Raw genomic sequence first — 21,122 nt, forward strand, 5'->3', positions numbered from 1 at the left:
CCCAGCCTATGACCATGACAGGCTTCTGTACTCCCAGCCTATGACCATGACGGGCTCTGTATTCCCAGCCTTTGACCATTACGGGCTCTGTATTCCCAGCACACAGTCACACCCCTGTTGAACACTCAGCACACTCTGCTTCGAGTTCTTAAATTTTTAAGGTCAATCAGAAAGTTCCTTGAAGGCAGGAACTCATGTCCATGTTTGCACTCATATGAAAGGCGTTTCTAGTCTTTAAGACACTGAATTGTACACATAGAAACTGATGAATTGGTATATGTTCTCCTATGCGTATTTTCAACAACAAAAATAAATAAAATAATTAGAAAAATGAAAAGAAAAGGTTCTTCTAAAATGACCAACGCATCAGAGAACTCCCCGTAAGTGCTACCTGGCTCCACGGCAGCCCATTCTCACCCCTAAGCCCCAGAACTGGACTTCCTGCAGACATTAGCAGCGGGGCAGGAGAGCAGGAATGTTCAAAACCAGTGGCACAGTGGAAAAAACTCAGGCTGACAAGGCGCCTGGAAAAATCAGTGTGGTCAGGATGGACTAGTCAATAGATGCTGGAAACAGGTTTTCTGCGACAGGAAAAAACAAGAAAATAAAAACAGAGACTTACTCATACCATACACACAAAAATAAATTCCACATGGGTTATTCTTTATTTCTTCACAAATATTTATTGAGCACCTACTATATGCCAGTGACTGTTCCAGGTGTTAGGGATACAGCCGAGAACAAAACAGACAAAAATCCCTGCCCTCATGGAGCTTACATTCTAGTGGGGAGAAACAGTAAACAAAATAAAAAGGCAAAACAGGCAAGTGTATGGTATTATTAGAAAATGATAAGTGCTCTGGATAAAAATAGAGTAGGGAAGGAGGGAAGAGGGTGTGGGACTGTAATTAAAGACCTAAAGATGAAAAAAAACTTTAAAACTAGACAAAAAACATCTGTGTGACCAAAAAACAAGATGCACCAAAGAGCACAGAGACTGATACATTTATACCAAAATTAGTTGTATATTATAAAAGACACCATAAACAAACAAACATACGAAAACCACTGTCTAGGAGGAGACAGCTGTATCCAAATATTTTTTGGTGAATAATTAATTTGATAATACGTGAAGAGGTCCTAACAAATCATCAGGAGAAAGATAAACAACCATATGGAAAAATGAACAGCTACATAAAAGAGGATGCCCGCTCGGTCAATAATCTTATGAAAAAATGCTCCATCTCACTAGATTTATTGAGTAGTACTGGCACAAATTAAAACAATGAGATTCCATCTCACAAGAGGCAATAATTACAGCCCAACAACACCAAACTGCAACAAGGATGCGGAGACGCCTGCCCTGTCACATGAGACTGGTGGAAGTGTGTACTTGGAGAGCAACTCTGCCATATCTACTCACAAAAAACCCACTGCCATTGAGTCGATTCTGACTGATAGCGACCATAGGACAGAGCTGAACTGCCCCATAGGGTTTCCAAGGCTTGAATCTTTACGGAAGCAGGCTGCCACATCTTTTTCCCTCAGAGTAGCTGGTGGGTTCAAAGTACCAACCTTTCAGTTAGCAGTTAAGTTCAATTAACCACTGTGCCACCAGAGTTTCTCAATACCAATTCCTCCTCTAGTATATTTCTTAGCTAGAGAAGTATAGAGACATGTTCAGCATTATTTGTAAAAGAATAAAAATTAGGAAACAAACTAAACACCAATAGGGCCTTGGATGAATAAATTACAGTATCTTCACATAATGGAATACTATACAGTCATCAAAATGAGTAATTCAGATCTATACATAATGACATCAAAAACCAAACTGGGGAAAATAGCAGGCTGCAAAATATGTACAATAAATACCATTCATGTAAATTTTTAAACACATAAATAAAGCTTTACTTTGGTAATAGGTACATATATATGCAATAAAAGCACAGAGACACGGCCTGGATAGAGACCAGATTCTCGTGGTGGTTGCCTCTGAAGAGGGCCAGAGCCAGGAGGAAAGAAGAGGAACAGAACTAGGGAGGAGTGAAAGGAGTAGAAACACTATTGGTAATATTTTATTTCTTTTATTAAAAAAAACTCTGAAACAAGTATGCCAAAATATTAATGTTTGTCAATTCTAGAGGTTTTTGTTTTTAACCATTTTCTATAATTTTCCGTATTAAAATTTTTTTTTCCAGTTAAACAAAGGAGAACAGGTCTGGGGTGGACCCGCACCACCACTGTCTGCTGATTGGCTGCCAGCTACTAATTTTTTCAGACTCTAAGCTTCAGTTTCCCGTGCTAAAAACACAAAAAACAAACAACCTGAGCTAGTAATCAAACCCACACAGGCTTAGCCTGGGGACCTGGCGCCACATGCACACCCTGGGAAGACGAGAAGCTCTCAGTAATGGGGAGTTACTCCAAATACCGACTGCTTAGCCCCTGGTTCTCTCCGTGGGCAGAATGCGGGCACCCAGGTCTCTGGGAAATATTTCAAAGCCAATTAGAAACAATTCTAATTAAGAGAAAGTGGGCTCAATGACATTTACAAAGAAAAAGTCTCCTGCCTTGAAAGGACAATTTGTACCGTGAATACATCAACCAACATGTGTCATGAAATGAACCTGGAGTATTTCTTCCTAGAATGCATAAGGCTTACATGCATGTGATATTTCTGATCCCTTAAAAAGTTCCACATCTTAGACAAAATATCTAAGATTTTAAAACAAAGAAGTAAATAATACAATGTTAAATGCTAGAATTTGAAATTATAACACGTTCATTACAAATAAATTCTACCTCAAAAGATGGCAGGCACCTCCTGTGGGTGGGGGCAGGAATGGCTAGGGGTGTGCCCTTAGGGGGTCCAGACCAAGGATCCAGTTAGGGGAGGCGGGAGGATGCGCGGTACACTCATGCTGGGGGCTGGGGGCAGGCTGAGGCAGGATTTGAGCAGATGACTCAGGTTTCACAGGCAGTAAGTCAGGTTTGGAACACATCACAGTCCGGGCAGAAGGAGCAGGCTGAGGCAGGTCCTGGCAGGTGGAGCATACAGATCTAAGGAGCTCCCGCATCAGCCTTGGGCTCCAGGCTGGGATGAGGGAGAGGTGAGCAAGGTGCCTCAGGTACCTGAACCCCCAGGAGAGAAAATGCTTCTACCTGCTGCGCCCTGGCTGCTCTCTTGCCTCAGCCTCAGTCCTGGCCCACAGGGTCCTTGCTATCTGCTCCACAAAATAAGGTCTACCTAGCCTCCAGGGACTGGCCACACCAAAAGGATGAAACACCAAGGGCACAGGGACTGCACATGACAAGGGTAGAGAGACTCACATGGTGGTAAATTTCTCTAAAACTCATTAATCCCCTTGTTTTATATTATTTAATTTTTTGCAACTGGGATCCATTGCAGAGACTCAGAAAAACATTAAGGCAGAAAGGGTGCCCCAAGAGACACTGCAGGCAGCTACACCAGAGTGGCAACTGGGTTAACCAGCTGCTGTCGAATCGACTCTGACTCATGGTGCCTCCATGTGTGACAAGCAGAGCTGTGTTCCAAAGGGTTTTCAGCGGTTGATTTTTCAGAAGTAGATCACCAGGGCTTTCTTCAAAGGTGCCTCTGGGTGGACTAGAACTTCCAACCTGTCAGCACTTTGCCCCACTGGGGGACTCCAACATCCAGATTAACACATTTCAAATGTGACCCCAATCACCCCAAGGCAACCCTGAATACTCAGCAGTCCAGGAGTACCTGGGCATCTGTGTTTAAACAGAGCAGTATGCACAGGCTGGCTACATTAATGGGTAATTACTAACATGGTAAATTACTCATCTGTTTCCTTTCCCATCGACTCCCTACTTGCTGAAGATAGTCAGAGGCATCTAAAAGAAAGACCAAAGACAAATCCTGACAAGAAAGTATCTGCCTGTCCACTCCGCCATGGAGAAGCAGATGGAAGGAGAGCTGCCCAAGGTCTAAGTGACCAGCAGCCCCTTCATGAGCTCACTCCTTTAGCCCAGCCTACTAGCCTACATACGCTAGTATCACTCATTAACTATTACTACCACAGCTGCTACTGCTATTACTACCAGTTCTCAGCAACACTGTGAGTTTGTATGAAACATCAGCACCTGCAGCTATCTCAAGGCAAACCACTATAACATAAAGTACCCATGAAATATCATTTCACTTCAATCGAATACATTTTTCTTCTCATCAGATATACTTCTCCTTTCCATGAAGTTGGTTGAACTGTCTGTTGAGGCAAAACGCTGTTGACAACAGAAACAAACCAAACTTTTCCTAAACAAGATGAGTGCTAAGTTGAGTAGTGCTATTGATACCCATTCAGAAAGGACAATCCCAAGGCCCCTTCCCAAGGAGAAATATAATCAAACTACACGGGCGCTTGGCTGCTTCCGTGTTTTCGGGGTTGTGGTGTGGTGGGCACTTCCTTCCTGGACCACTGACATTCTTCAAGCCCTCTTCCCTCTCCTGGGCAGATGTCCTTGGCAGCTTTTTCCATAAGTAAGGCTTCATTTTCCAACATCAGAAGACCAGCCTCCGCCTGGCACTTTCCAAATTCACTCTTAGCTCTATTTTTCATTGCATTTCCTTCTTTGACGTCTAGGAATCTAAGTCTCTAAAAACACTCTAAGGATATTTGCATTCTCTCAACTCTGCAGTTTGAGGTTGTATAAGGTTTGGTTGCAGTTTGTGGGTATTTTCACAAAGCAGCCCTACCTACACGGTCAAATTTCCTTTCAGTAGCCTGTCCTTCCCGTTTTGTTCATCAGCTCATCACAGATAAATGCCACCTCTTCCCAGCACAGCGAGTACGTGTGTTCTTCTAGTCACCAACAATAAAAGAAATCGCTTCCAACCCAGAGCAGTCTACCATTTTATCATCTTCCAAAGAACCGGAGACTAAATCTGGAGAAGAGCTCGTGAGCCATGATCTAGAAACAGTTCAAGTGCGTTGCATTAGGCTTCTGGGACCAATGCTATGGCTCCTTTCCCCCACCCCACTTAAGAATGACATTACCTAATTATCAGCCACAGAAATTACCCTGAATCCTCCCAACACAAGGCATTTGGCAAAAATGTACTTTTGTGTGTTGCACATTTTAGCACAACACATGATAGTTTTAAAATACTGTGTGCCTACAAGTGGTTGTGCTGTTTCAAATGGAAGGTTCTTGGGATGGAGAGAATTGAAATTTTTTAAATTGCTTTGTGCATAAATATTCTACTCAAGGGATTGATGGCTAAGCTAGAAAGCAGCACAGAGCGCAGAAGTGCAGAGGAAAGCTTATCCCAAAGATCCAGTTTGGCCCATAAGACTCCCAAAAGGGAAGAGGGTAGCCCTGGGTATCAGTCAAGAAATCAACCCAGCTACTTTTGCTTCTAACTCGTGTAGCTTTACTTTGGGCATACACAGCAGGACTCACCCACCGTGGTTAACCGTAGTAGCAGCTGGTGTTTACTGTGTATTGACTGTGCTCCAGTTAATACACTAAGGGCCTGGTATACATCATCTCATTTAGCTCTGACAATATTCCCTCCCAGGTGGACACTGCTATCAGCCCTATTTTACAGTCAAGAAAACTATAACTAGTTGAAGGTCCCACAACTAGTAAATGCGGGCTGTCTGATTCTAAAGTCCATGACCATTGCCATTGTCCAGGCCGCCTTTCACTGCATACCCAGAAGCACCTCTCCCAGGCTTCTAACTGCAGGGCTATTTGTAGGGGATGCTTATAGACTCAGGGCCTGGGAGGTGAGTTATGGGGAAGCCCTATTTTGCTGTCTGCCTCACAAGCCAGGGACTCAAAGCCTCACCTCTGAAGAGGCATTCATCATCTATTTGCCCTGATCCAGTGTGTTTCTCCATGGAATTATCGTTTATAACAACAGCATCACTCTTTAAAAAAAATCCAAGAGATGATAATTACTTTCAAAACCATTTCTTAGGAATTGCAAACAGGTTCTGCTCTGCCTTGCACTGGAAAAGCAGTCATTGTTAACAGTATTATTTCAGCAAGGTATGTTCTTTTCTTTCTAAAGAGGTACAGCAGAGCCAAGTGTAAGGTCTTCTGTGTAGACAGATGTGGGTGATTTAAACCAGGTGAGAGCCTGCATGCATACGTATGTATGCACACTAGGCACGTGCACACACACACGTGCCTAAACACATACACATGAGAAGAGGACCCACAAGACCTGCTTTTTGATCTCCTTGTTAGTGGCAGGTTCACACTTCCAAGGACATTGGGTATGTTAGATCTGTCCCTTAAAGTCTCTATCACCTATTTAACAAGTGTGCCTTATCCTACCTCAGTCACATCTTCTCTCTAGATGTACCAGGAAGTCTTTATTATTTAGACACCACCAGGCAGTACAGTTATCAAGAGTGAGCTGTGACGGAATCCTCCTGAGACAAGGGGTGGCAGCAAGTACTAGATCCCCTGACAGGACCTTCAGGCACTCACAGACTTGCATCAGCTGTCCCACATCAGTGCTCCAGTCCTTGGTTTCCTGGCCTTCTTCCATCTAGCCCTTCCCTCTTTGCTTTGGAGCCCTAGTGGCACAGTGGTTAAGAGTCTGGCTGCTAACCAAAAGATAGGAGGTTCGAATCCACCAGCCACTCCTAGGAAACCCTATGGGGCAGCTCTACTCTGAGTTGGAATCGACACGGCAGCAACAGGTTTGGTTTGGTTTTTGATTCTCTGCTTTGCCTGTTTCACAACCAGCTTTCCACCTCAGGTACAGAAGTTTCTGAAGGAAGTTGGCAGGAATACACTATCAACATTATGCAAAGCCAGTGAGGACAGCCAGCCCACTGATCTGCCTGAGAAGCCAGGGCAGCAGGCCTCAGTCCTGGTTGCACGTGGGAATCGCATAGGGAGTGTAAAGAGAGAAAAAAAAAAAACAGTCCTTCCCACCCCCACCTGCCAGGTGCTGGCTTTTTTTTAAAGCTCCCCAGGTGATTCGAACGTGCAGCCTGGGAGGAGAAGCAAGAACTAATAGGCGCCATGAATCCCCTGCACCTCTGCACACCTGCATCCCTGCACGCCGGTACCTCTGCACCCCTGCACCCCAGCAAACACTTAATTTATAGGAAGGGGGAGGGAAAACAACTGCTTTCTGCAAAAGAAAACAAGTCTAAAGAAGTAATTCTTCCTTTCCAACCCCCTTCAGACACTTTGAGTTGGCACAAACTGTTCACACGTCACAAACCACAGCTGGAAATGAGAAGACAGAGATAATAAACTCAGGCAGAAACACCTAATGGCTGAAATGGAAAACGGTCAAGGAACTCTTATGAAATTATTGTTTATTCAGCTGAGTAATATCATCGCTCATTGGCAAAAATGTAAATCCACCCCCTTGGAGGGCAAATAAGAATTTGTTTTTTTCTCCCAGATAATTTTCCCCTGGGTAGGAAAGCTGCTTTAGTTGGCAGCAGAACCAGCCCTGGGAGAGCAGGTAGAGAGGCGTGAACGACCTGGTGTGCTGAAGAAACAGCCCTCAGAGCTACGTGAACGGTGGTAACTGCTCCGGCTGGCCTTCAGGTGCCTCCCCAGCTTTTTGCTCCTCCCTGCTCTCCTGCTGCCTTTAATGGTAATCTAAAAAACCAGTCGCCATCGAGTTGACTCTGACTGAGGGCAACCCCATAAGTATTAGAGTAGAATTGTGCTCCATAGGGTTTTTAATGGCTGATGTTTCAGAAGTAGATTGCCAGGCCTTTCTTCTGTGGTGCCTCTGGGTGGGCGCAAACTTCCAACCTCTTAGGTAGCAGCAAGGCGTCCGTTTGCGCTACCCAAGGACTCTAAAAAGTGCAGCCCAATTCAAGACAAAGGATCTAATCCCAACAAAGCTGTAAAAGAGCAGAACAAAGCCCAGGGACAAGGGTTATGCCAGATGATGAGCTCCCTGAGGGCAGGGATCATGTTCACATCACTCCCATTCAGTACCCAGCCCTGGCACAGAGAAGGTGCTTGGTGGGTATCTGGTGAATGAATGAATGGTGAATGAATGAATTCTCTGTAAGTGCTATTTTTTTTCAGTCCCTTGATACTTCTATTTTCTGGCAAATCCTTAAACATCTAAAGGAGTGTGTGTTATCTTTATTTTTTTCTTTTTGTCAGAAGCAGAACCAGCTGGAAGAACTGGTAATGGAAGAGGGATAACCAATCCCTGATACCCATGACAAACGGAGAATGAACTCAACAGAAAGATCTAGCTTAGTGGGGTGTTTGGTCCACACCTTGCTGAAGACACCTTGCTTTGTCTTCTGTTAGTGAACTTGACCCCATAAGTTCTTCTGTAGTCAGAGTTCAAGATTCCACAAGTGACCAATTACTAGTCTGGATTTTTTTAAAAACAGTCCAAATGAAGTGATTTAGGTGTGACTTTGCCGATTTCACTCATTATGCCAAATTAATGACATGCTGAGATCTTAGTATCAGACACAGCATAGTAAACAATAAACCCCTTTCTGACGAGTCAGTAGAACTGCCCCGTAGGGTTTTCAAGGCTGTAATCTTTACAGAAGCAGACTGCCACCTCTTTCTGCCACAGAGCGGCTGGTGGGTTTGAACCGCCAACCTTTCAGTTAGCAGCCGAGCACTTAACCACTGTGTCACCACAGCTCAGTAAACAATAGAGATTTCTTTATATAAGGAACACTTTACCAAAGTTGCCAGATTTCCTCCACATAGTCTTTCAGATTACAGAACACAGCATTCTGAAGAAACGCCAGAGCTTCTACCTCAACTTCTTACCTCATAAGGAACGTGCCCCTGATAAAGCGTTCAACAAGCACCTTCCCAGGCTGGCCAGTTTGGGGGATGCTTTCCTCATGGCGAATGAAGAGCTGAATTTCGCCTTTTGCAAGTGCCACCCAGTGGTTCTGGCCTGGCCTTGCATCGTAATAAAGGGCAAAAACACATTGCCTCTCCCAGGGAAGAAACCCTGGTGGCGCAGTGGTTAAATGCTACGGCTGCTAACCAAAAGGTTGGCAGTTTGAATCCACCAGGTGCTCCTTGGAAATTCTATGGGGCAGTTCTACTCTGTCCTATAGGGTCCCTATGAGACGGAATTGACTCAACAGCACACAACAATAGGTTTCTCTTACACGTAATGTCAAAAAGTGCCCCGTCCCATCCTCGTGGATTTCTTGACTTTAACCCCACCTCGCTAATATTGCCACATTTTATGGATTAACAAAATCAATAACTTTTCAGAGTAGTACTTAATATAAGAAAGGGAAATGTTTTCTCAGTTCTTCCACTGCCAACAAATGTTCGATTAAGTTGAAACTTTTCCTTCCAAGTTAGAGACTCAGACCCTCCGAATTCCTATAAGCCTATTAGTACCCACCTGTTCTACTTTCCATCAGATTTTTAAACGAGCAAGGAAAAATGACTGTACCATGGGATTAGCTTTACCACAGCCTGGGCTTTCTTCTATGGAGGATCACCACAAGAAAAAGAGACAGATTACATTCACACAAGTTAAAAGATTTTCTTTTACTCTTAGAGAAAAACAAACGTTCAACTTATCTATTTTTTTTTTTTTCATTTAGAAAAATAGAGTATTAAACTATGTCCAGTATAGAAGGAACATATAAATTGGTTCCATATTGCATAGGTAGCTAAGGAAAGGAAGGATGGTGGAAGAGAGAGGATGAAGGAACAGGAGTGGAAGGAGAGGAGGAGGGAAGAAGGGAAAGAAAATGCAGAGGAAGCAGCAGGGAAAGAGAAGGAAAGGGAAGGGAAGAGAGACACACCCAGAAGTAAAGACCAGGGTTTGAGCGGGAGCAGAGCAGAGCAAAGCCCTGAGCTGCAGTAAGCTTTTGTCCCTTGAGCTGTAGACACCTGCGTGAGGTATCACTGTCCCCAGAAAGTGGGTAAGCTGACCTACTGTGCTCACAGCTTCCTCAACTGTAACCCTTTGATATGGAGAAGCCCTTCTTTAGCAGGGCAGTCACCTGGGGATATATGAGCAAACCCCTCTCTGGGCCAACATGACAGTGGCCTGAGCACAAGTTCGGCTGTGAGCCAGAGGAAACTGAGCTGAGCTGGATCTGGCTGTGGGCTGAAGTGATTCCACCTGGAAGTAATCCTGGGCCCCATGACCTCTGACGAGTGCTGGCTTACCTCCTCAACCATCTGCTTGACTTTCTTCTGCTGGCAAAGCACCATATCGTCTAGGTGTCTGATCCGTTCCCGGAGGCCGGCGGAGGCCTCCTCCAGCTGCTGATACCTAACATGGTAGGAGGAAAAGCAATCAAGCCCGAAAGCAAAGCAGTAAGACCACTCACTGCTTTAGAAGCTCACAGGCTGGGTGTTCAGAAATACTGCCAAGTAACAAGAAATGAAACTCCAAAAATGCACTCTCCTTACTTTGTGTGTATTCTGGGTGGTTAACAGACAAGCCCTGGTGGTACAGCGGTTAAAGCACTTGCCTGCCAACTGAAAGGTCGGTGGTTCAATACCACCAGCCGCTCCACAGGACAAAGATGTGGCTGTCTGCTTCTGTAAAGATTAGTCTTGGAAACTCCGTGGGGCAGTTCTACTCTGTCCTATGGGGTCGCTGTGAGCCAGAATCAACTCAATGGCAACGGGTTTGGTGTGGGTGGGTGATTAACTATCTGTCAGCTACCCCCACTGTAGAAGGAATACAGGACTCTTTTCCAAGTTTCCACTTGCAAGTTTCACCTTGTGTAAGGACAGTTACCTTATGTTCCAGAAACTGAGAGAGCTTTTGTTTTTGTTTTTTGTACCATTTACAGGTAAGAGAGGCTGTCTTGGTATTAATATCGTATTGGAACATCCAGTAAATTACCTTGATTAGAAGAACAAAGAAGGAATGGTGTCTAACAGTACAACAAAATATCTGAAATCAAGTGGCAGAGTCCTGAAATGTCTGGAATTATCGTTGTTCTACACATCATTTACTCTGTGCAAATGGACAACACATGGAAAGAACTTCTCTGCATCAAAGTAGAGCGGGCCATATCACCAGACATTGCAGACTTTTCTGTTGAAAAGGAACCAAGGAAGTCAGCAGGTAGACTCTAAGTTCTATGGCGCCACCAGAGGGGAGCACTGACAAAGGGCCTGGTGGCCCACTTGCCACTTCTCATCTCTTTCAGCTCCCTTCTCAGCAAACGTAAAGGACTAGGAATGATGCCTACAACTGTGAGAACCCTGAGTCTCAAAAACAGGAAAGAAAACATTTTTTCAGCATAACCATGTGGCAGGCAGTATGCCCAACAGTTGCCTCATAATAATAACCCAATGAGATGGGCACTATTGTTATCATCATAAAAAAACCAGTTGCCGTTGAGTTGACCATGTCTCGTGGCAACCCCACGTGTGTCAGAGTAGAGCTGTAGTCCATAGGGTTGTCCATGGCTACGTTTTCAAAAGTGTAGATCATAAGGCCTTTCTTCCAAAAAGCCCCTGGGTGGACTTGAACTTCCAAACTTTTGGTTAGAGCCAAGCGTTTTAACTATGTATTCTCCTACCATCATCATAACCACCTTTAAAAAATAATCCCCGTTTTACAGGTAAGCAAAGAATCTCAGGCTAAGTTAACTTGCTCCAAATGCACAAATCACCCCACCCTTGGTTTCCTTCACCAGAGGGTGTGTGCTGCTTGTCTGCATTTTTATTTCTAGCAGAGACAGAGTACTACACCCATATTTTCCACACAGGGCTTATATGCTCAGAGCCAGGGGCAATGCAAGGTGTTGCTGAGCAATATTTGGAAATAGATTTTAAAATTAGTTTCCAGGATAAATGGTATTAATCACAGTTGAAGAGTTTTCTCTTCAACAAGTTGCATCCTGTGGAGTTCAAGGGTATGGAGAATATTTATAGACTAAATGTTTGTACTTGGCACAGTCTCTGATGTGTTCTGTAGTTGTTGTTGTGTGCTGTCAACTCGATTCCAACTCATAGGTACCCTATAGGACAGAGTAGAACTGCCCCGTAGGTGGGGTTTCCAAGGAGCGGCTGGTGGATTCGAACTGCCGACCTTTTGTTAGCAGCCTGAGCTCTTAACCACTATGCCACCAGGGCCCCTGAAGGGGTTCTAGCGTACTAGAAACAAGCCATGGGCCATGAGATGTACCTGGAAGCTCCTAGAGGAACTGGCTACACTCAGAAGCTCTCAGCCCAGTGTTTCACACATATAATAAGTCCACAGCCATTGTTGCTCAGATGAATGAAAATGTCTAAACCAAATGAGCCCACAGAAACACAGCATGTCCTACATCTAAATCTATGACAAGACAAAGGGCACTACGTCTTACCTTCCCCTGTCAGAATCAGCTCTGTCCGCTGACATTTCTGCTTCATGTTCCAGGAGCTGGAGCTGTAATTGATGACGTTCCTAAAACAGAGAGAAAGTGGTATTTCAATCAACGAATCCCAAGTTAGGAGACAGAACCCATATCAAGCAGCTCTATCACTGCTGAGTTCCAGTCCCTACCACCCCCAAGGGCCTGCCACACCCACCTACCCAAAGTCCAAGTCAAGCCATATCTGTTGGTGTGTATTTACAGACTTCTTAGGAATAAGAGATAAATCTCCTGGATAAAGCCACTCAAGGTTAATTTAAAAAAAAAAAAATTTCATCAGTCCAGGCTCAGAAGTCTTGTCAAAATTTATAGTCCTAAATAATAATAGGAGCCCCGGTGGCAAAGTGTTTAAGAGCTCAGGCCACTAACCAAAAGGTCGGCAGTTCAAATCCACCAGCCACTCCTTGGAAACCCTATGGGGCAGTTCTACTCTGTCCTGTAGGGTCGCTATGAGTTGGAATTGACTTGATGGCACACAACAACAACAAAAAATAGTGCTAATCAATACTCAAAATCAGTGGCCTGTGACATTGCAAAATTGTTGATTATTTTCTGAATCATTGGGAAAAGAGGTTTCTGGACTTCTGGCAGTATCCTATATGTAAACGTGGGTTGTGTTTACACAGGAATGCTCACGTGTAACAATGCACGGCGGTTGTCACGATGGTGACCCCACAAAGAGGTCCACATTCTAATCCCCAGAATCTGTGAATATGTTACCTTTCATAGCAAAAGAAGATTTGCAGATGTGATTAAATTAAGCATCTTGAGATGGGAAAATTATCAGGGACTATCCAAGTGGGTCCAATGCAAAAGTCACAAAGATCCTCATAAGAGGAAGGCAGAGTCAGAGTCTGAGAGAGAGGCTGGAAGATGCTGTGCTCTGGCTTTAAGATGGAGGATGGGGCCATGAGCCAAAGAACACAGGAGGCCTATAAATCCATTGCTATTGAGTCTATTCTAACTTACAGTAACCATATAGGACAGAGTAGAACTGGCCCATAGGGTTTTCTAAGCTATAACCTTTAGGGAATCAGACTGCCACATCTTTCTCCCACAGAGCAGCTGGTGGGTTCAAACTGCTCACCTTTTGGTTAGCAGCTGAATGCTTAACCACTGCACCATCAGGGATCCTTCGTAGGAAGTATCTAGAAGCTAGAAAAGGCAACGATATGTATTCTGCCCTAAACCCTCCAGAAGGAACGCAGCCATACTGACACCTGGATTTTAGGGCTTCTGACCTCCAGAACTATGAGGTAATAAATTCGTGTTGTTTTAAGCCACTAAATTTGTGGTAATTTTTTATAGCAGCAATAGAAAACTAAGATATGTATCAGGTTGTGCACTTATGATTTGCAAGCTTCAAGGGCTGTGAGGATCATGGTCTTGGGGAACATGTAGCTCAATTGGCAGAACAGTTTATAAAGAAAATGTTCTACATTCTAACTTTGGTGAGTAGAGTCTGGGGTCTTAAAAGCTTGTGAGTGGCCATCTAAGATGCTTCACTGGTCTCACCCCATCTGGAGCAAGGGAGAATGAAGAAAACTAAAGACACAAGGGAAAGATTAGTCCAAAGGACTAATGGACCACAACTACTACAGCCTAAACCAGACTGAGTCCAGCACAACTAGGCGGTACCCAGCTACCACTACCGGCTGCTCTGACAGGGATCATGATAGAGGGTCCCAGGAGAGCTGGAGTAAAATGCAGAACAAAATTCTAACTCACAAAAAAAAAAAAAGATTTACTAGTCTAGCAGAGACTAGAGAAACCCCGAGACTATGGTCCCCAGACACCCGTACAGCTCAGTAATGAAGTCACTCCTGAGGTTCACCCTTCAGCCAAAGATAAGACAAGCCTATAAAACAAAACGAGACTAAAGGGTCATAGCAGCCCAGGGGCAAGGAACAGAAGGCAAGAGTGGACAGGAAAGGTGGTAATGGGGAACCAAAGGTTGAGAAGGAGAGAATGTTACATGTCATGGGGTTGGCAACCAATGTCACAAAAAAATGTGTGTATTAATTGTTTAATAAGAAACTAGTGTGCTCTTCATCCAAAGTACAATAAAATAATTTTTTTAATGTTATATTGATTACATATTGAAAGGATAATATTTTCAATATATTGGGTCAAATGAAATATTAAAATAAAAAAGATTTATAAGCTTTGTGTGTATATATATATAATAAATTTTAAAGTTTATCAAAGCAACCCTATAGAAAAGAGTAGAACTGCCCCAAAGGTTTCCAAGTCTGTAACCTTTACAGAAACAGACTGCCAAAACTTTCTCCCAAAGAGCGGCTGGTGGGTTCGAACCACTGACCTTTTGCTAACCAGAAGGTTGTAGGTTCAAGTCCACCAGAGGTACCTCAGAAGAAAGGCCTGGTGATCCACTTCGGAAAAACCAGCCACTGAAAACCCTTTGAAGCACAGTTCTACTCTAACACACACGGGGTCACTGTGAGTTGGAGTCATCTCTACAGCAACGGTTTTTTATTTGTTTTTTACTATGTGCCAAACATTGTGCTTAGCACTTTGCATGAATTTTCCACATTTACTCCTCACAGAAAGCCTAAGAATAAGAGCTATTCTTATCAGTGTTTCACAGGATACAAACCTGAGTTTGGAAAAGTCAAGTAACTGCCCCAAACTAGAGACAGAAGCAAGGTTCCAACCCTATGTTCATTTGTAAGATCCAAAAACCTGTGTCTTTAACCATTACAGCACTGTCCCCTTGTGAGAGGCTTGCCTGCCCAAACCACCTCCCCATACTGCCTGCTCACCTCACTTCTTCATGCTGCAGGAAAATCTGTCACCTCGAGAGATCATCTGAGTTAACCAGCTTCTCCTGTTGTAGGAGAACCGTAACATGGGAGAAAGAATCCCATCTTTTATTGACCACCACCAAAAGAAAACAAAAACCAAACTTGTTGCCATCGAGTCAATTCCATCTCATAGCAACTGTACACGACACAGTAGAACTGCCTCATAGGGTTTCCAACGAGCGGCTAGTGGATTCGAACTGCCCACATTTTGGTTAGCAGCTGAGCTCTTAACTGCTGTGCCACCAGGGCTCCATATCTAATCAGTGCTGACTTTAGTCCTAAATAAGCCAACCATCCTCTTGTCAACAAAAGATGAGATTCTGTTTTCCCATATGGTAGAAGTGAGATTGTAATGACTCTTTAGTTTGCTCCAGTCTCTCCCAGATAAAGATACCACTAGTAGAAACAGGAGATCCCAGGGAGCCCCAAAGCTCCATAGTGTGAATTTAACGCAGTCCCACTCTGGCTGCACCCTGCCTAGTCAGGGGACTGCAGAGGAGACGCTGAGGGTGAGGGGACCTCTTCTGAGGATCACTTAGCAGCCCAGTCTCTAGTCTTGTTAACACTGTCATACCCCTTCCCTCCACCATCAGGCTGAAGATTCTCAGCACCCAGACTATGAGTTCCACAGCACCGATAACGTCATGATCTCAGCAGGTCACCACTGGCCTGCAAACTCATGCAGCTATGCAGCTAGAGGGTCATTTCCAGTAACCAGCTGCAGCGCTGGCCCTAAGCTATTGTATCCTACCCCAGAAGTCTTCTGTCACCTACTAAAGGTCACCCATCCTTTCTTTCCTTGCCCCACTTTCTAATCTCTGGCCTCTTTCCCTTCTCTTCACTGGCTTCATTAAAGCCCATCCCACCCATCAGCCTGCTTGCCATGCCCACAAAGAAATGTGGCATCTCCCACTCCTCCCAGCTCCTCATATGTCAGGGAAAAGCCAATCCTGGAGACCAAGGCCCAGAAATAACAGGGATGGCTGTTGATGTAACAGCCAAATAGGGCTTAATTACCCAACAGGTAAGCTAAGTTAATGTCTGGGGCACCGGCAAAGCAAGGCTCCTAAGACACTAATTTTTGTGAAAAATTTCATTTGTAATTTTTAAAAAAACATTGAAATAGTTACTATGGGGAAAAAATCAGAACTTGGTTGGACTTCCTTATATTATACATACATATATGCAAACACAAATACATACATATATACGTGTGTGTGTGTGCATATATATATATATTTTTTTTAATCACAAATTTGAGGGATGAGAGAGATCAGTGTTGGGGGCTTCCCAAGTCTTCAGACAGGCCTACGGGGGTTGGGGAGGGTCCGAGTAGTGGGGAATAGGGCCAAGGACGGTCAGTTACCTTTTCCATGCGCTCAATCAGCCTGTCCAGCTCCCCAATCCTCTGGTCTTTCTCCTCTAGGCTGATCTCTGTTGCATGCATCTTTTTATTGGCCTCTTCGATCGCTTTCAGAAAATTATTGGTTTCTTCCTGCAAAAGAAACGTCCTCCTTAACACCGTCATGGAGTACCTAGCTTCCAGTGGGGGTCCACATAACCTTGGCCTTGCTCAATCACAATATCAACTGTATGACCTTGGGACAGTATGACCTTGGGTCCCAGAAGTGCCTCAAATCATGAACTCAATCTCCACGACTCTGGTTCTCGCCTGTGAAGAAAGACACACCCTGCGGCTTTTTAATGGACCTGGTTATTTCTTCCCCTTCTAGCCCTCGAGTTCTGGTATCTAAAGGTGTAAAAAGTGCCTGCAAACGTTATTTAGCCCTTGACTAGATGCTCAGAGAATCACTGTACTTGCCAAGAATCTAAAGGGAGTTAGGGCTAGATCTGGAATTAAACGCACAAATCGCAGATATTTCTCCCACATTGTATGCACCAACTCACCCCTAAGCAGAAACCCAGCCCATCGGTCAGTGTGCTTTATTAAACCTCTGAGGATATAGGAAAGGGCAGACATGGAGTCCTTGTCTTCAAGGGACTTACGATCTCCCAGAGAAGCCAAGCTGTGAGACATACGTCCCAGCTCTAATAACAGTATAATAAGATTCCATAGCACAGAGCAGAGAGACAGAACGGGTGTTCCAAAGACAGAGGACACTGGTAGCAGCCATGTGACTGAGGAAAACTTCATTCATTGTTGTTAGGTGCTGTTGAGTCAGCTCCAACTCACAGCGACCCTACGTATAACGGAACTGAACTTTGGTCCTGTGCCATCCTCACAAGAGTAGGTATGTTTGAGCCATTGTTGCAGCCACTGTGTCAATCCATCTCACTGAGAGGCGGCAGCATTTCCGGGGGCTTTAGGCAGCCTGAGGTAGGATCAAGGGTAGGAAAAGAGGAAATTCCAGGTAGAGAGGAGGAGCTGCAGTGAGGAAGGACATAGCTGCAGGAAGTCCAGGATCCTCCTGGATGCTGGTGAATGATCCAATTGGCTAGAGAAAGGGTGTATTCAGAGACAGAGACTGGGATCTATTCTGAACTGGGAGAGGGATGAATAAAGGAAGGAAGGGAGGGGAGAGAATGAGCAAATAAATTCCTTTGAGTTCTCCCTCATGTTAGAGTACACTAACACACCTCTAAGAAGAAACCCATCTATTTAAACTTCACCGACAATAATGAGGAGTCCCTGTGTGGTGCAAACAGTTAACATGTTCGGCTGCTAAACGAAAGATTAGAGGTTCAAGTCCTCCCAGAGGTGCCTTGGAAGAAAGGCCTAGTGATCTACTTCCAAAAAATCATCCATTTGAAAGCCCTATGGAGCACAGTTCTATTCTGACACCCATGGAGTCACCATGTGTCAGAACTGACTAGATGGCAACTAGCTAGTTAATGGTAATGAACCAATACATCTTGGTTACTCTACCAGCAGCTACCACATATGTACCAGAAGGGCCTCTTTCTCGGCGCTGTGCTTCCGCTGCTCCTCCCGCAGCTTCTCTTCATACTGGCCATACAGCTTCCTGGTCATCTCTCGCATCACCTCAGCATTGGCTTCTTGGGATGATTCCACCTAAAAAGAACAATGATGCATCTGTGAACCATCCCACAACATGGATGAATCTGGAGGGCACTATGTTGAGTGAAATAAGTCAATCACAAAACGACAAATATTGTATGAGATCACTACTGTAAAAACTCATGAAAAGGTTTACACACAAAAAATAAACAATTTTTTATGGTTATGGTCATGAAAAGGTTTACACACAAAAAATAAACAATTTTTTATGGTTATGAGGGAGGGGAAGGGTAGCAATGGAAAAACACTAAACAGACAATAGATAAGTGGTAACTTTGGTGAAGGGTAAGATAGTACACAATACTGGGGAAGCCAGCACAACTTGTACAAGGCAAGGTCACGGAAGCTCCATAGATACATCCAAACTCCCTGGGGGACCGAATTGCTGGGCTGAGGGCTGTGGGAATCATGGTTTCCGGGAACATCTAGCTCAATTGGCATAACATAGTTTATAAAGGAACTGTTCTACATTCTACTTTGGTGAGTAGCGTCTGGGGTCTTAAAAGCCTGTGAGTGGCTATCTAAGATACTCCACTGGTCTTACCCCTTCGGGAACAAGGAAGAATGAAGAAAACTAAACATACAAGGAAAAGATTGGTCCAGAGGACTAATGGACCACAGTTACCAGGGCCTCCACCAGACTGAGTCCAGTACAATGAGATGGTGCCCGGCTACCACCACTGACTGGTCTGACAGGGATCACAATAGAGGGTTCCAGACAGTGCTGGAGAAAAATGTAGAACAAAATTCTAACTCACAAAAATAGACTAGACTTACTGGCCTGACAGAAACTGAAGCAACCCCGAGAATATGGCTCCCAGACACCCCTTTAGCTCAGTAATGAGGTCACTCCTGAGGTTGACCCTTCAGCCAAAGATTGGACAGACCCGTAAAACAAAACAAGACTAAAGGGGCACACCAGCCCTGGGGGAAGGACTGGAAGCCAGGAGGGAGCAGGAAAGCTGGTAATAGGGAACCCAAGGTTGAGAAGGGAGAGTGTTGACATGTTGTGGGGTTGTTAACCAATATCATAAAACAATATGTGTACTAACTGTTTAATGTGAAACTAGTTTGTTCTGTAAACCTCCATCCAAAGTACAATAAATAAATACAAGAAAAACAAATAAATAACCAGCAGGAGCGTGGTGGGAAGTAGATGACAATGTAGCTGAAACAACATTGACCCTGAGCTGGTAAATGTTGGGTACATGAAAGTTCATAATATTATTCTATTTTTGTAAATATTGGAAATTTTCTACTAGAAAGTTACTTTTTAAGAAAAGGATAGAAGTGGGTCAGGCTGAGGCTCTGTGGATACAGCACACAATCACGCCGTCAGAAAGGTCTATCTAGAGAAGAATGATACCAGATGTGATCTAAGAAGACTTTCCCACTTGGCTGAAGGACCTGCCTGGGGCCCCTGTTCCAGCCTTGTTCCAGGAAAGAAGAGTTGAGGGAAGGGGAAAATCAGAGGTCTTAAAGGAAAGTTCATCTGGAAACAACCCAAGTGTTCACCAATAAGAAACCATATAAATAAATTACAGCACACCCACACAATTGAATATGTAGCTGCTAAAAAGAACAAGGTAAAACTAGATGTACTAATATACAACAATCTTCAAGTTCTAGAGTGTGAAAAATGGAAGGTATAACAGTCTGTTTAATATTCTCACATGTGTATATAAAAAGAGATATACAGATAAACACAGAAAAATACATGCATGTAGGCTTGATTATTCACAGACTAGGAATACCTACAGGAGGTAAACAAAATGGTAGCAATGGTTGTTTTCAGGAAAGAGAACTAAGGAATGAGAGGGAGATCAGAAGCCAGAGAGATTTTCTCTTCCCTAGTTTTTTTGTAGTTTACCTTTCATCTGGTTTGGCTTTTTTCCCTGTGTGCATGTATTACTTAAAAAAATAATAATGTCAAAACAGCAGGGAAGCTTTTGAAGAGAAGGTCCCCACGGGGAGTTAAGCTGTCCCATCGGTTGCACTGGGCAAGCCAGTCTGTAGTCAGGACTTCAGCTAAATTCAATTAAGAAATCTGGACTTACCATATCCATACCTTTGTGCTTTCCCCACTGTGGAGTTTGAAACATTCCAACCTGGTTTGGGGAACACTATGCTAGGGGCCTCTGGTGGCTTGAGCAGGCTCAGCTTCGGAGGCAGAAAGAGTCAGTGGACGTGGGTGTGAATGTGGGTGGGAGCTTGGGTTGGTGGTAACTGGTGATTCCTTTCTGCCCAGCCCATTTCCTCTCACAGGAGTCACTGATGTTATGCTGCTGACAGTTGACTTCTGTCCCTTCCTTCCAGGTTATTGCTTGTTCCAGAGAGCTAAGGTGGCTGAATACAGAATCCCTGGATAGGTGAGACCTTATTCACCCTCCACTGATTACACAATGTTCGCTTCAAAGATATGACAAAAGTCTCTGTTGGTGCCTCTACTGCTCCCTTCTCCTCCATGGACAAGAAGCCAGAAAATGGGAAATCTTAATCAGAGATATCACCACCTGAGAGAGACTCAGTGCCTCCCATACTCCATTTCTTCCACAGACACATATCGCTGGAAAGGGCTGTCCCTCAAGTCCTGTTTTCTCTGCATCTGGTCCATGTGAAATACCCCGAGTCCCTGTAACTGGTTGTTTTTTGTTTTGTTTTGCTTTGTGGGGAGGAGTAACACAAGAGAAACAGTAGGAGAAACCCTCTTAAATTCTGTTGCTCAGGATGAAAACAAGCATTCGTCTCTGAAAAAGGCAATTGTGGGTGAGGCCTAGGCTCTGTGGAAGCAGCCAGACAGCCACACCGGCTAAGATGTCCCCAGACCCTGACACCATACCACCGCTGGAACAAACAGACACATCCCATTAACCAACAACCCAT

At 44.2% G+C, this 21,122-nt stretch overlaps 1 protein-coding gene across 1 annotated transcript in view; it reads right to left on the bottom strand.

The window, feature by feature from the left end:
* Nucleotides 1-21,122, bottom strand: part of MYZAP (myocardial zonula adherens protein) — a 92,635-nt gene that overhangs the window by 34,800 nt on the left and 36,713 nt on the right. Inside the window, exons 7-10 of the mRNA XM_064267492.1 lie at nucleotides 18,108-18,233; nucleotides 16,566-16,694; nucleotides 12,327-12,406; nucleotides 10,165-10,270 (exon numbers count right to left, since the gene is read on the bottom strand). Of these exons, the coding sequence (XP_064123562.1) occupies nucleotides 10,165-10,270; nucleotides 12,327-12,406; nucleotides 16,566-16,694; nucleotides 18,108-18,233 (441 nt within the window). The remainder of the gene's footprint in view (nucleotides 1-10,164; nucleotides 10,271-12,326; nucleotides 12,407-16,565; nucleotides 16,695-18,107; nucleotides 18,234-21,122) is intronic.

Source organism: Loxodonta africana, chromosome 13 (assembly GCF_030014295.1).
Source record: "Loxodonta africana isolate mLoxAfr1 chromosome 13, mLoxAfr1.hap2, whole genome shotgun sequence".
Classification (NCBI taxonomy): Eukaryota; Metazoa; Chordata; class Mammalia; order Proboscidea; family Elephantidae; genus Loxodonta; species Loxodonta africana.